Source organism: Chiloscyllium plagiosum, chromosome 25 (genome assembly GCF_004010195.1).
Source record: "Chiloscyllium plagiosum isolate BGI_BamShark_2017 chromosome 25, ASM401019v2, whole genome shotgun sequence".
Lineage (NCBI taxonomy): Eukaryota > Metazoa > Chordata > Chondrichthyes > Orectolobiformes > Hemiscylliidae > Chiloscyllium > Chiloscyllium plagiosum.
The window spans coordinates 51,405,248-51,417,837 of NC_057734.1; the positions used below are offsets into that span (position 1 = coordinate 51,405,248).

The following is a 12,590-nucleotide window of genomic DNA, read 5'->3' on the forward strand; positions in this document are numbered from 1 at the left end:
GGATGCTGCCTGAACTGCTGTGCTCTTCCAGCACCACTAATCCAGGTGCAGTTTCGGTGCTAAGCCACAATCTTTCAGGATGTTCTGAGATGTGATATTATTTACTGGACCCCAATACATGTTGGTTTGCTGTTTTGCACATTGTAAGCTTTGGGTCTGAGAATAATTTTATTCCTCCATAATTGCTGTTTGGTTGGAAAAACTTGCTTCACCCAGTCACCCTTCACATTCTTTTGTTTCAGGTAATTGTCCAATTCCTTTTTGAAAGCCTCACTTAAACCACTACACTTTCGGACAGTGTGTTCCAGAACTTAGCTACATTATTCACAGTCTATAAATGTTTTTCATCATCGCTTTTTTGCTCCTTTTATGAATTACTTTAATTTTGCCCTCTTATTCTGAATACTTTCAGGAGTGGAAAGAGTTTCTCTCTATCTATGCTGCTTGGATCCCTCATGATTTTGAAAATTCCTAATAACTCTCCTCTCATCTTTCTTAGGCAAATGGTCCTTACATCTCTAACTATCTCCATAACTGGAGTTCCTCACCCTTAGAACTGTTTGCATAAATATTCTCTGCACTTTCTTTCATGCCTTCACATCCTTCCTAATATGTGGCGCCCAAAATTGTACACGGTACTCTCCCTGTGGTTGAATGAGTGACTTATATAATAACCTGCTTCAAGAAGACCACATCACCCCCTTTCCTAAGAAAGCACATGCAGTGTGCCTTAATGACCCAGTGGTTCTGACCCCAATTATCATGAAGAGCAATGAATGGCTGGTCATGGCCTACATCAACTCTAGTCTCCCAGCCTGTCTCAATCCCCTAAACTTTGCATACTGTCTTAACAGGTCCACAATGAATACCATATCCCTAACCCTGCACTCATCCCTGGAACATTTGGACAACAAGGGCATGTACATCAGACTCCTGTTCATTTACTACAGCTCCACCTAGAGCACCATTATCCCCTCCAGACTATTCTCAAAACTTCATGACCTTGGTCTCGGCTCCGGTCTCTGCAACTATATCCTCAGCTTTCTGGCCCACAGATCGGATTCATTGGTAAGGTAGTGAAGATAGGTAACTGCACCTCATAACACGTAACACTTGAAGAGGATGTGTCCTCAACCCCCGACTGTACACCCTGTACATCCATGACTGTGTCACCAAATTCCCAATGAACGCCATCTACAAGTTCACTGACTACACCACCATAGCAGGATGAATATCTCACAATGACATTGGTCAAAGTATATAAGGAATATGGAGGGCTTGTTGACATGGTGCAGTCAGAGCAACCTCTCTCTCAATGTCGGCAAAACTAAAAAACTGATCATTGACTTCAGAAAGAAAGGATGAAAACATGCCCATTATACATCAACAGAACTGAGCATGAGAGGGTGGACGATGTCAATATCCTTGGAGGGGCGATAAGTGACAATCAGTCCTGGACTTCCCACGGTAAATGCAACAGACGAGAGCACAACAAGGCCTTTTCTTCCTCACACAGCTCATGAAATTTGGCATGTCCATAAGGACCCTCGCCAACTTGTACAAATGCGCCTTTGGAAGCATACTGTCCAGGTGCATTACGGCCTGGTATGGCAACTGCTCTGCCCAGGAATGTAAGAAACTACAGAAGGTGATGTGCACGGCCCAGACCATCACAGAAGCCAACCTTATGTTCATGGACTCCACTTATGTGGCTCGCTGCTGCGGAAAGGCTGCCAACATCATCAAAGTAATAATCTCCTATAACCTTTTCCGTGTGGCAGAAGATACAGAAGCCTGAACATACACACCAGCAGGTTCAGCAACAGCTTCTTCTCGGCTATTATTAGATTGATGAATGGATTCCCTTGCCTCAAATAATGCAGATCTTGCTAAAGTTGATCACGCCTAGCGCACACCCTGTGCAGTGTAAGCTGTATGCCTCTGTCTTAGTCTTTTTGATTTGTACATCCTTGCTTACTGTGATCTGCCCATACTGCTCATAAGCAAAGCATTCCACTGTACTTCATTACACGTGACAATAAATCAATCAATTAACCTGCTTCTGCTCTGCACCAACTAATAAAGCTTAGGTTATTGTATGCTTTATTAACTTATCTCTGAACTTCAAAGCATCAAAGAATTAATTAAGTGCAGAAGGAAAGCCATTGAGCCCATTGTGACTGCATTGACATCATGCTTGAAACCTGTCCTGCTGTCTTCAATGAGTAATGCACGTATACACACAGATCCCTCTACTCTGGCATATTCTTTCAAATTGAATCCTTTAATTTGCATTGTTTCTTCATGTTCTTCCTAATAAAATTAATTACGTCATGTTTATTTAAGTTGAAGTTCATCTCATTCCACCAACTCATCATTAGCCTAGGAGCATAGAAATAAGAGCAGCTGTTGACACCGACCCACTACCTAATCAGACCATGACTGATTGATTGCCCACCTCAATGCCACTTTCCAACAGGATCTCCATATCCCTTGATGCTGTTAGTCTCTAAGAAGTCCTGCAAGAGGTTAGTCTGTTGATAGTATGCAATTTACTATCATTGAGATAGTTAAATCTGCATTCTCCCCATATGCTGCCATATGCTGAGTTTCACCAGCAATTTCTGTTTTGTTTCAGATCTCTAGCATCTGCAGTTCTTTGTTTTATTTTACTATCATTGTGTACTGTTGAATGTTTCTACCCCTTGTACAAGTAGAACAGTCATACCCACCAGCGTATTTGAATGCAGGGTTATTGAAAGGGAAAGTATTGCAGCCTCTCTTTTTTTTAATGGGAGCTCTTTCATACGTTTGTTTGATAAAACACTAGCAGGTTGCTGAAACATAAATCCACAAGCCTCAAATTACTGAACCTGCTAGTACAATGTCACATTGACTGAATTATTATCAGTTTACCAACTGAATTCTGAAAACATTCTGCTTATAACCTGTACACACTCCTTACCCAAAGGGGATGGTCAGTACAAATCATCAGGCATCAAAACTTAATAGGTTTGAACTCTCAGTAGATAAACAGGCACCAAGACTGACATGAATAAACCATTGTGAATCCTCTAACTATATTGTCACTGTGCTTGTTAACACAGTGTGTTAATACACCATTACTCCTTTGAATGAGGTTGACAAAGAACATCAACAATTGCTTGTGCTTCTCCAAGCTAGAATTAATTCAATTTCTCTGATTGCTTGCCATGTAAATCCAGTTGCTGCAGCAAATTAGTATTTTAGCTATTCACAGCTCAGGAATCTTGAAACAGATATCATTCAGCACAGAATGTACTGTTTGTGAGGAGAAAGATGACCAATTAAGAAAATTAATGTCAGAAAATTCTGTTGCTGTGGCTGAAAGAATTTTAAGTATGCTAAGCCTGTAAACAAAGGAAAATTAACCTACATTTAAAGTTACCGTATTCTTGCCCAATTTGCCAATATTTTGGAGAAAACCTGGAACAAACATCAAACCATTCAAAATGCATTGGCTTCATCAATATTATGTCAGTCTTATTCATTGAGAACAGTAAGTGTTTATAGGTCTACAATAGTTATGATGTAACATGTGAAAGCCTGGTGATAGAGAAGTTATATTTTAATTTATGACTATTCATATGCATAGCTCATCCAGCCTAAAGTTGATTCCTATTAAAGGTTCATCATCTTTCTGATTGATTGTTGTACCTCGTAAGCAGAAGACTTTTTTTAAATTCCAGTGTTTTTTAATCCATTCACAGGATGTAGGCATCACAGGCTCGGCCAGCACTTATTGACCATCCCTAATTGTTCAGAGGGCTGTTGAGAGTCATCATATTTATTAAACCCTCTTTAAAATGATCTAGTAACTTTTGTCAGATGGGTTTTTAATAAATTTGACCAGACAAATCAATTACATAAAAGTATTTTATTCAAATAATAATAGCATCAAAAGATGAGAACAAATTACAATGGCACTTCAATTAATTGCTAATCATACAATTCACTATGCTTTTACTTTGCTTGCAGATGATGAATCCCCTGGCCTTTATGGGTTCCTGAATGTAATTGTCCATTCAGCTACTGGATTCAAACAGATATCAAGTAAGCCAATAAATACGTTACTGTTACTGATACTTTAACCAATGTTAGTTTCTGAATTCTGAGCTTCTTCTGCTAGTTTGCATGATTCAATCATGGGATATCTGGAAAATGAATCTATTTTAAATTTCAAAACTCAATAAATGCATACAGAAATGACTGTGAAATGGTAATATTATTGAGAGATACAGATACATTAATGTATGTAGACATAGAAGAGTGATTGGATTTCAGTAATCTCATTGAGGTATTTAGATAGTCTCATGCATTACTATGAAGTGCACTTTTTCATTGAGATTTTGTTTACTTTTTGGTGTTTCCTTATTGAATGATGGCAGTGGTGGCAGGTACTAATATCCTGGGTGGGAAATTTGCTGGTGCTATTCGGGTGGGTTTAAACTAGCTCAGCAGGGAGATGGGAACCGGAGGTGTAGTTGCAGTGCACAGGAGGATGAGAGTAGGGAGGTCACAGGAATGTGCTGGCAGACAGCGAAGTGGTTTGAAGTTCAACGCCAGAAGTATCTGAAATAAAGTAGGTGAGCTTGCAGCATGGATAGGTACCTGGGACTCGATGTTGTGGTCATTTTGGAGACAGCAGGGTGAGGAATGGATGATGCAGGTTCTAGGGTTTAGATCTTTCATTAAGAACAGGCAAGGTGGTAAAAGAGGAGGAGGTGTGACCTTGTTAGTCAAGGATAGTATAACGGTGGCTGAGAGAACTTTTGACGAGGACTTGTCTACTGAGGTAGTGTGGGCTGAGGTTAGAAACAGGAGAGGAGAGGTCACGCTGCTTGGAGTTTTTTATAGGCCTCTGCAGAGTCCCAGGGAGGTGGAAGAGAGGATTAGCAAAATTATTCTGGGTAGGAGTGAAAGGAACAGGGTGGTCATTATGGGGGACTTTTAACTCCCCAACATTGACTGGAAATGCTATAAGAGATGGAAATGTGTTGCTGGAAAAGCGCAGCAGGTCAGGCAGCATCTAGGGAACAGGAGAATCGACGTTTCGGGCATTAGCCCTTCTTCATTCCTGAAGAAGGGCTAATGCCCGAAACGTCGATTCTCCTGTTCCCTGGATGCTGCCTGACCTGCTGCGCTTTTCCAGCAACACATTTCCATCTCTGATCTCCAGCATCTGCAGACCTCACTTTCTCCTGGAAATGCTATAACTCTAGTGTGTACAGTTCTGGTCCCCATATTTCGGGAAGGATGTGGAAGCATTGGAAAAGGTGCAGAGGAGATTTACGAGGATGTTGCCTGGTCTGGAGGGAAGGTCTTATGAGGGAAGGCTGAGAGACTTGGGTCTGTTCCCATTGGCAAGAAGAAGGCTAAAAGGGGATTTGATAGAGACTTACAAGATGATCAGAGAGTTAGATAGGATAGACAGTGAAAGTCTTTTTCCTAGGATGATGATGTCAGCTTGTACGAGGGGGCATAACTACAAATTGAGGGGTGATAGATTTAAGACAGATGTCAGAGGCAGGTTTTTTACGCAGAGTGTGGTAAGGGGGTGGAATGCCCTACCTGCTAATGTAGTCAACTCAACCACATTAGGGAGTTTTAAACAATCCTTAGATAAGCACATGGATGATGATGGAATAGTGTAGGGTGACGAGCTGAGAATAGTTCACAGGTCGGCGCAACATTGAGGGCCGAAGGGCCTGTTCTGCGCTGTATTGTTCTATGTTCTGAACCATCATTTTTTCACCCTTCCCTCTTTCAATCCTGCAGGACTGACATTTGTGTACAATTTCACGAATGCCAGCAGTACAGGATATTCGAATATTTTACTCAGATGGTAATTTTTCATGTGTAAGTCTTAACCGTGAATTGATTTTTTTGATTAAGGAAGACATCAAAGCTAAATCCAGTTTCATTCTTATTCTATGTTTTTTAGTAGGTTTTCACTGTACAATTTAGGAGCATAATCTCTCCTGTCCAGTCAGAGAGCAGACAGATTTGATTACAACCTTGTTGGGGTCAATTGCAGCACTGATAGTTATGACCTTGATTGAGAACAGAGACCAGGAACCAAGCCTTAATAGTACACTTTCTCCCCATATCCCTGTACATTCTTTCGTTCAGATACTGTAACAGTGTAGCTCTCATTTCATTCTGCCTCTACCACACACTCAGGCGGCACATTTCAGATCTTAATTGTTGCATCATGAGATTTGAGCTGAAAAATGTGTTGCTGGAAAAGCGCAGCAGGTCAGGCAGCATCCAAGGAGCAGGAGAATCGACGTTTCGGACATAAGCCCTTCAGGAATCGATGAGATTTGTCTAATTTATGTTGATATTACTGACAATATGATCTGACATAAGTAAGAAAGAAGACACCTGTTGAGAATGGGAGGCGGTACGGTGGTACAGTGGTTAGCACTGCTGCCTCACAGCGCCAGAGACCTGGGTTCAATTCCCGACTCAGGCGACTGTGTGGAGTTTGCACATTCTCCCCATGTCTGCGTGGGTTTCCTCCGGGTACTCCGGTTTCCTCCCACAGTCCAAAGATGTGCAGGTCAGGTGAATTGGCCATGCTAAATTGCCCGTAGTGTTAGAAAAGGGGTAAATGTATGGAGGGGTTGCTCTTCGGCGGGTCGGTGTGGACTTGTTGGGCCGAAGGGCCTGTTTCCACACTGTAAGTAATATAATCTAATGTAACGAGCATGTGAAGAGAGAGATCTTAGACAATAAAATAGAGACCTGTATTTGAGAATTTGTTATGAACAGAAATAAATAAAGGACTGTACAGTACGTAAAAAGTTGAAGACCCTGACTTAGTGATAAGGAACAGGCAACCTCAGGGACAGTGTACATGCAGACACACCACAGCCTAAGATCCTTTGGAAGGGTAGCTCAATGTTTAAGTTGTAGTATTGGTAAAAACCACAAAATAAAGCATGGTGGCAGTTAACAAAAAAACCTCAACAGCCAAAAACTAAAGCTAAAACTGAGTCCAAGGGACTCTGCTGATAAGAGAAATCTGACTTAGGACAGAATCTCAGAAGATTTTGAAGATGGAGCTACATACAAAACAAACTGGGAAGACACTGAAGGTAGGCCAAGACACAACATTCGTGTAAAAAAACAAGAGCTGGAAAAGGAGGAGTCTCCTAAGGCAGGGGGAAGATCTCCAAAGTCTTCAATTACTGGGCTTCAGCGCAGGGACCTGGGTTTGATTCATGCCTTGGGCGACTGTCTGTGTGGAGTTTGCACATTCTCCCCTTGTCTGCGTGAGTTTCCTCCGGGTGCTCCGGTTTCCTCCCACAGTCCAAAGATGTGCAGGTCAGGTGAATTGGCCATGCTAAATTGCCCTTAGTGTTAGGTGCATTAGTCAGGAGTAAATATTGGATAGGGGAATGGGTCTGTGTGGGTTACTGTTCGGAGGGTTGTTGTGGACTTGTTGGGCCAAAGGGCCTGTTCCCATACTTTAGGGAATCTAATCTAATCATTTCTCAACTTCTTGATAATATAGAAGTCCCACAATGAGGTCAGAAGTTGGAACTCTGGGAACAGCAGTTTCAGTGCTATTGAACAATTTCAGGCTTATACATGAAGGAATGGTATAATCAAGTCTGTATGTTTTTATATGCTGTAGATTCAGTAACTGACAGTGTTCTGGTTAATCAAATTAGGGAAGAAAGAGTATGTTCCATCATTACAGCATTTGTCCTTAGGCCAAAGAGATATTTAGACAGCACTGAAAAAAGTAAATCAGTGATCTCAGCATTTACAAGAATCAGGTTGGGATATCTGGTCGTCATGGACAGGTTGGACCGATGGGTCTGTTTCCATGTTGTACATCTCTATGACTCTATAAGTGTTTGTAATATATTTATATCATCTGGCGGGAAGTTGTGGTTACGGAGCTTTGAAGAATGAATTTGTTAGAGATCATAACGTAGTTGGTGTGTGAAGGATGAGAAGTTATCAGACTTCCTTCAATCCATTGGAGGATTTAAGGTTGCAACAAGCAATTCAACTCACTACACAGGCAGAAATCAGTGCCCACAATCACTCAGTATTTCAGGGAAACATTGGAGATCCTTCTGACACAATCAATTTGATAGCCTCCTTTGGGGATTGTTCACGCATCCAACAGGCCCTTAAAATGCCAAGAATGGGAATCAATATCACTGACTATGTTAGGTTGTACAAGTTGTCGGTGCAAACAGAATCACAACGTCCAGCAGGTGAGCTAAGCGCTAGTGACCAATTGGAGCATATTAGAAAAATTGTAAGTTAACAGCATCGTCATCACCTTAACAACAAAGAAAATGTCCTGCAAAAGGGAAAAATTTCAGAGAAATGGAAATCATGCAACAAGGAAGCTGTTTAAATTAAAGGTACAGAACAAAAGGCACATAAAACATTCCTGGAGAAAGACTCAACAGATTATAGACCATCAACCTTTTACGGTACAGGGACTCGAAACAAAAGTTAAGTTCCAAACAAGAACAGCTGTCTCAATACTGATTGGTAGTTTGCCGTGGTTGAAGTTTGTGAGATTCAAACCTGCGAACGTGTCTCCTGGACCTTGGAGATTTAAGTTTTAGGCATGTGGGCAGATCATGACGCAGCTCAGTCACAGAGGAAAATATATGAATTAAACATCATTTAGATTTCATTGTTGAGTGTAAATATATGTACCTGTTTCTGTCTCTTAGAGTGGATACAGGACTTAAGAATGACAGTGGGAGAGGCATTTCGGCTTAAATTTCCACAGCTATATAAAGGTTTGAAAAATTGAAGTAGCAGTATCATATTATTTTGCCAGAAGATATTAAACTCATCTTGTCAGGAAAATTCTTTATGCTTTGGTGAGAGAAGTAAAATCTCAGTGAAACGGCATGATGGAAAGCAGAGTCATATTGCCAAAGACAGAACTAACAGTTGTGTGTAGGACTAGCAACTGTTTCCAAGTCAGACTGAGAACCAAGATTTGATGTGCATCTTACTCAAATAAACAAATAAGTTAAAAGGAAATCCAATCTGTTTCATCTATTGATGATAATTTGGCAACAAACAAGTATTTCACTGGATGCCAACAGTGTGTTCTGGCAGATACCATGAGACCAAGAGTCATAATTGCTGACACCCCCTCCAAAGAGCAGCGCTCCATTCTCTCCGCACCAATCCCCATTTCACCATAAAACCCATTAACCAAGGCGGGGATGTAGAAGTCAGGAGGACGGACCTCTGTATTGCAGAAGTCAAACACCAGCTCTCCAATACCATGTCCTGCCTCCCTCTTGACCATGACCCCACCATGATCAATCAGGCCACTATCACCCACACGGTCCTTGAACTCATCACCTCCTGTGATCTCCCTTCCACCACCTCCAACCTCATAGACCCGCAGCCCCGCACTGCTCAGTCCTGTCTGCTCCCCAAGATCGAGGAGAAAGTGAGGTCTGCAGATGCTGGAGATCAAAGTTGAAACTTTATTGCTGGAACAGCACAGCAGGTCAGGCAGCATCCAGGGAACAGGAGATTCGACGTTTCGGGCACAGGCCCTTCTTCAGGAGATTCAACGTTTCGGGCACAGGCCCTTCTTCAGGGCCTGTGCCCGAAACGTCGAATCTCCTGTTCCCTGGATGCTGCCTGACCTGCTGTGCTGTTCCAGCAATAAAGTTTCAACTGCTCCCCAAGATCCACAAGCCCAACCACCATGACCAAACCATTATCTCCTGCCCCACCGAACTCATTTCTTCCTACCTCAAATCCATTCTCTCCCCCTTGGTCCATGCATTTCCCACCTACATCCAGGACACTAGCCACACCTTCAAAAACTTCCAGTTCCCTGGCCCCAGCGATTCATCTTCACTATGGATGTGCAGTCCTTATACTATTCCCCATATTGACAGCCTACAGGCCTTCAGTTTCTTCCTCTCCAACAGACCCATCCAGTCCCCCTCCACCAATACCCTCCTTTGCCTTGCTGAATTAGTCCTCCCTGTCAATACCTTTTCCTTCAATTCTTCCCCTTTCTTGCCCTCTCTGTTTCTATCTCCAGCGACAGTTTATGGACTGACATTTACTAAAACCCACAGACTTCCAGAACTGCCTACGCATACACTGCCTCCCACATTCTGCAAAAACTCCATCCCATTTTCCCAATTCCTCTGTCTCCGTCGCACCTGCTCTGACCAGGAGATGTTCCAGATGTCCACCTATTTTAAACAATGTGCTTTTCTCTCCTCTGTTATCCAGACAGGACTCTACTGAACATCCTCATTCCCCATTCCACTGCTCTAACCCCCCCCCCCAACCTCCAAACATAATAAAGACAGGTTCCTCCTTGTCCTCATTTTCCACTCCGTAAAAGATGCAAAACCTGCTGGCAGACCCCCCCCTCACCTTCATCCAGGGCCCCAAACAGTCTTCCAGATGAAACAACAGTTCACTTGCATCTCCTTGAACCTAGTTTAGTGCATCCAGTGCTTCAGATGTGGTCTTCTCTACATCGGTGAGATCACATGTAAACTAAGGGAACGTCTTGTTGAGCATCTCAGTGGGTCTGTAAGGGGCAGCCTGACCTCCCAGTTACTACCAATTTCAATCTGTCTTTCCACTCCCTCTCTGACATATCCATCCTCTGCCTCCTCCATTGCCACAGTGAATCAGACTGCAAATTGGAGGAATAACACCTTGTTTTTCACCTGAGCAGCCTACAGCCCGGAGGACTCAACATTGAGTTTTCCGATCTCAAATAACCTTTTCAGCCCCACTGCCACCCTTCCATCTCATCTACCAACCCTTCCTTCCAGCTACCAATCACATTCATCCCTTGCATTGACCAACCAGGTTGTACCCACCACCTGTATTCACCTTTTACTACATCACCATTCTGTCCCCTGCCCACCCAAAACCCTCAAGCCGACCCCTTTATCTCAGCTCCCCTTATCCCCACCTCCATTCCTAACAAAGAGTTATATCTGAAATGTCGATTTTTCTACCTGCCCTGGCTTGCAGTGTTCTTCCAGCCTCCTGCTTGTCTACTTTGGATTCCAGCACCTGTAGTTTTGATTTGTTTCTGACTACATTTATTGCACCATTTTGACAGAATTATCCAGCATTTGGATTCTTCTCTCCAGAAATTCTGTGAAGGACAATGCTGGAAGGGAAATGGAGACACCTGCCACATTGATGACATCCTAGTGAATGATCAAATGAAGAAGAAACACAACCACATAGTCAGTAATGTGTTAAAAGTCTTACACTAAGCGAAAAATGTCAATTGTCTAGAGAGATGATTTGTATAGAAACAAATCTCCAAAATGTCTTAATCCATACAGAGATTAAGATTTAGGCTACTGAGGTCTGACTGTGGTGGGGTCTACTTGAAGTTGGCATAAGTGTTTGAGGAGTAATCTATGTGTCAGCCATGGTGCAACTATTGATGGAGTGGATATAGAGTGGAGCTGGAAAAAGCACAGCAGGTCAAGTAGCATCAGAGGAGAAAGGAAATTGACGCTTCAGGTCAGAACCTTTCATCAGGACTCTGCTTCGCAGTATAGTTTTCAGCAACTTGCAGATAGTGAGAACTGCAGATGCTGGAAAGTCAGAGTGGATACAGAGTGGAGCTGGATAAAGTACAACAGGTCAAGCAGCATCAGAGGAGAAGGGGAATTAATGTTTCAGATCAGAACCTTTCATCAGGACTGCCAATGTGGACCGATGGGCCAAAGGGCCTTTTTCTGTAGATCTGTATGGTTCTATAGAAGATTTTTTAGTGTATAGCCATAGAATGGTTGTACCAAAATCAGTGCAAAGAGACATTCTACAAATATTCCATGGGGGACATCTAGGTATTAAAATATGCAGAAGAAGAACACAGAAATCAGTGTTATAGTCAGCCATTTCAAAATCGCACACAATAAAATTTTGTCATGCCAAATGTGTGTCTTAAAAAGCCAAGAACCTACAGAGCCAATGAATCCATCAAACTTTTGTGTTATGCACCAGAGCAAACACTTCAAAATGTATTAAGAAGATAGCCTAGACCTTAGAGGAGAAAGTGAGGTCTGCAGATGCTGGAGATCAGAGCTGGAAATGTGTTGCTGGAAAAGCGCAGCAGGTCAGGCAGCATCCAGGGAACAGGAGAATCGACGTTTCGGGCATAAGCCCTTCTTCAGGAATGAGGAAAGTTTGTCCAGCAGGCTAAGATAAAAGGTAGGGAGGAGGGACTTGGGGTAGGGGCGTCGGAAATGTGATAGGTGGAAAGAGGTCAAGGTGAGGGTGATAGGTCAGACTGGGGTGGGGGCAGAGAGGTCGGGAAGAAGATTGCAGGTTAGGAAGGCGGTGCTGAATTTGATGGATTTGACTGAGACAGGCTGGGGGGAGGGGAAATGAGGAAACTGGTGAAACCCGAGTTCATCCCTTGTGGTTGGAGGGTTCCTAACCGGAAGATGAGGCGTTCTTCCTCCAACCATCGTTTCACTGTGGTCTGACGATGGAGGAGTCCAAAGACCTGCATATCCTTGGCGGAGTGGGAGGGGGAA

At 42.8% G+C, this 12,590-nt stretch overlaps 1 protein-coding gene across 3 annotated transcripts in view; it reads left to right on the forward strand.

Annotated features, from left to right (window-relative positions):
• The window catches only part of LOC122562879 (breakpoint cluster region protein-like), a 477,748-nt gene that overhangs the window by 341,235 nt on the left and 123,923 nt on the right, over positions 1–12,590 (forward strand). For all 3 annotated transcript variants that reach the window (XM_043716190.1, XM_043716188.1, XM_043716189.1), the window contains exon 14: positions 4,018–4,092. In XM_043716190.1, the coding sequence (XP_043572125.1) occupies positions 4,018–4,092 (75 nt within the window). The remainder of the gene's footprint in view (positions 1–4,017; positions 4,093–12,590) is intronic.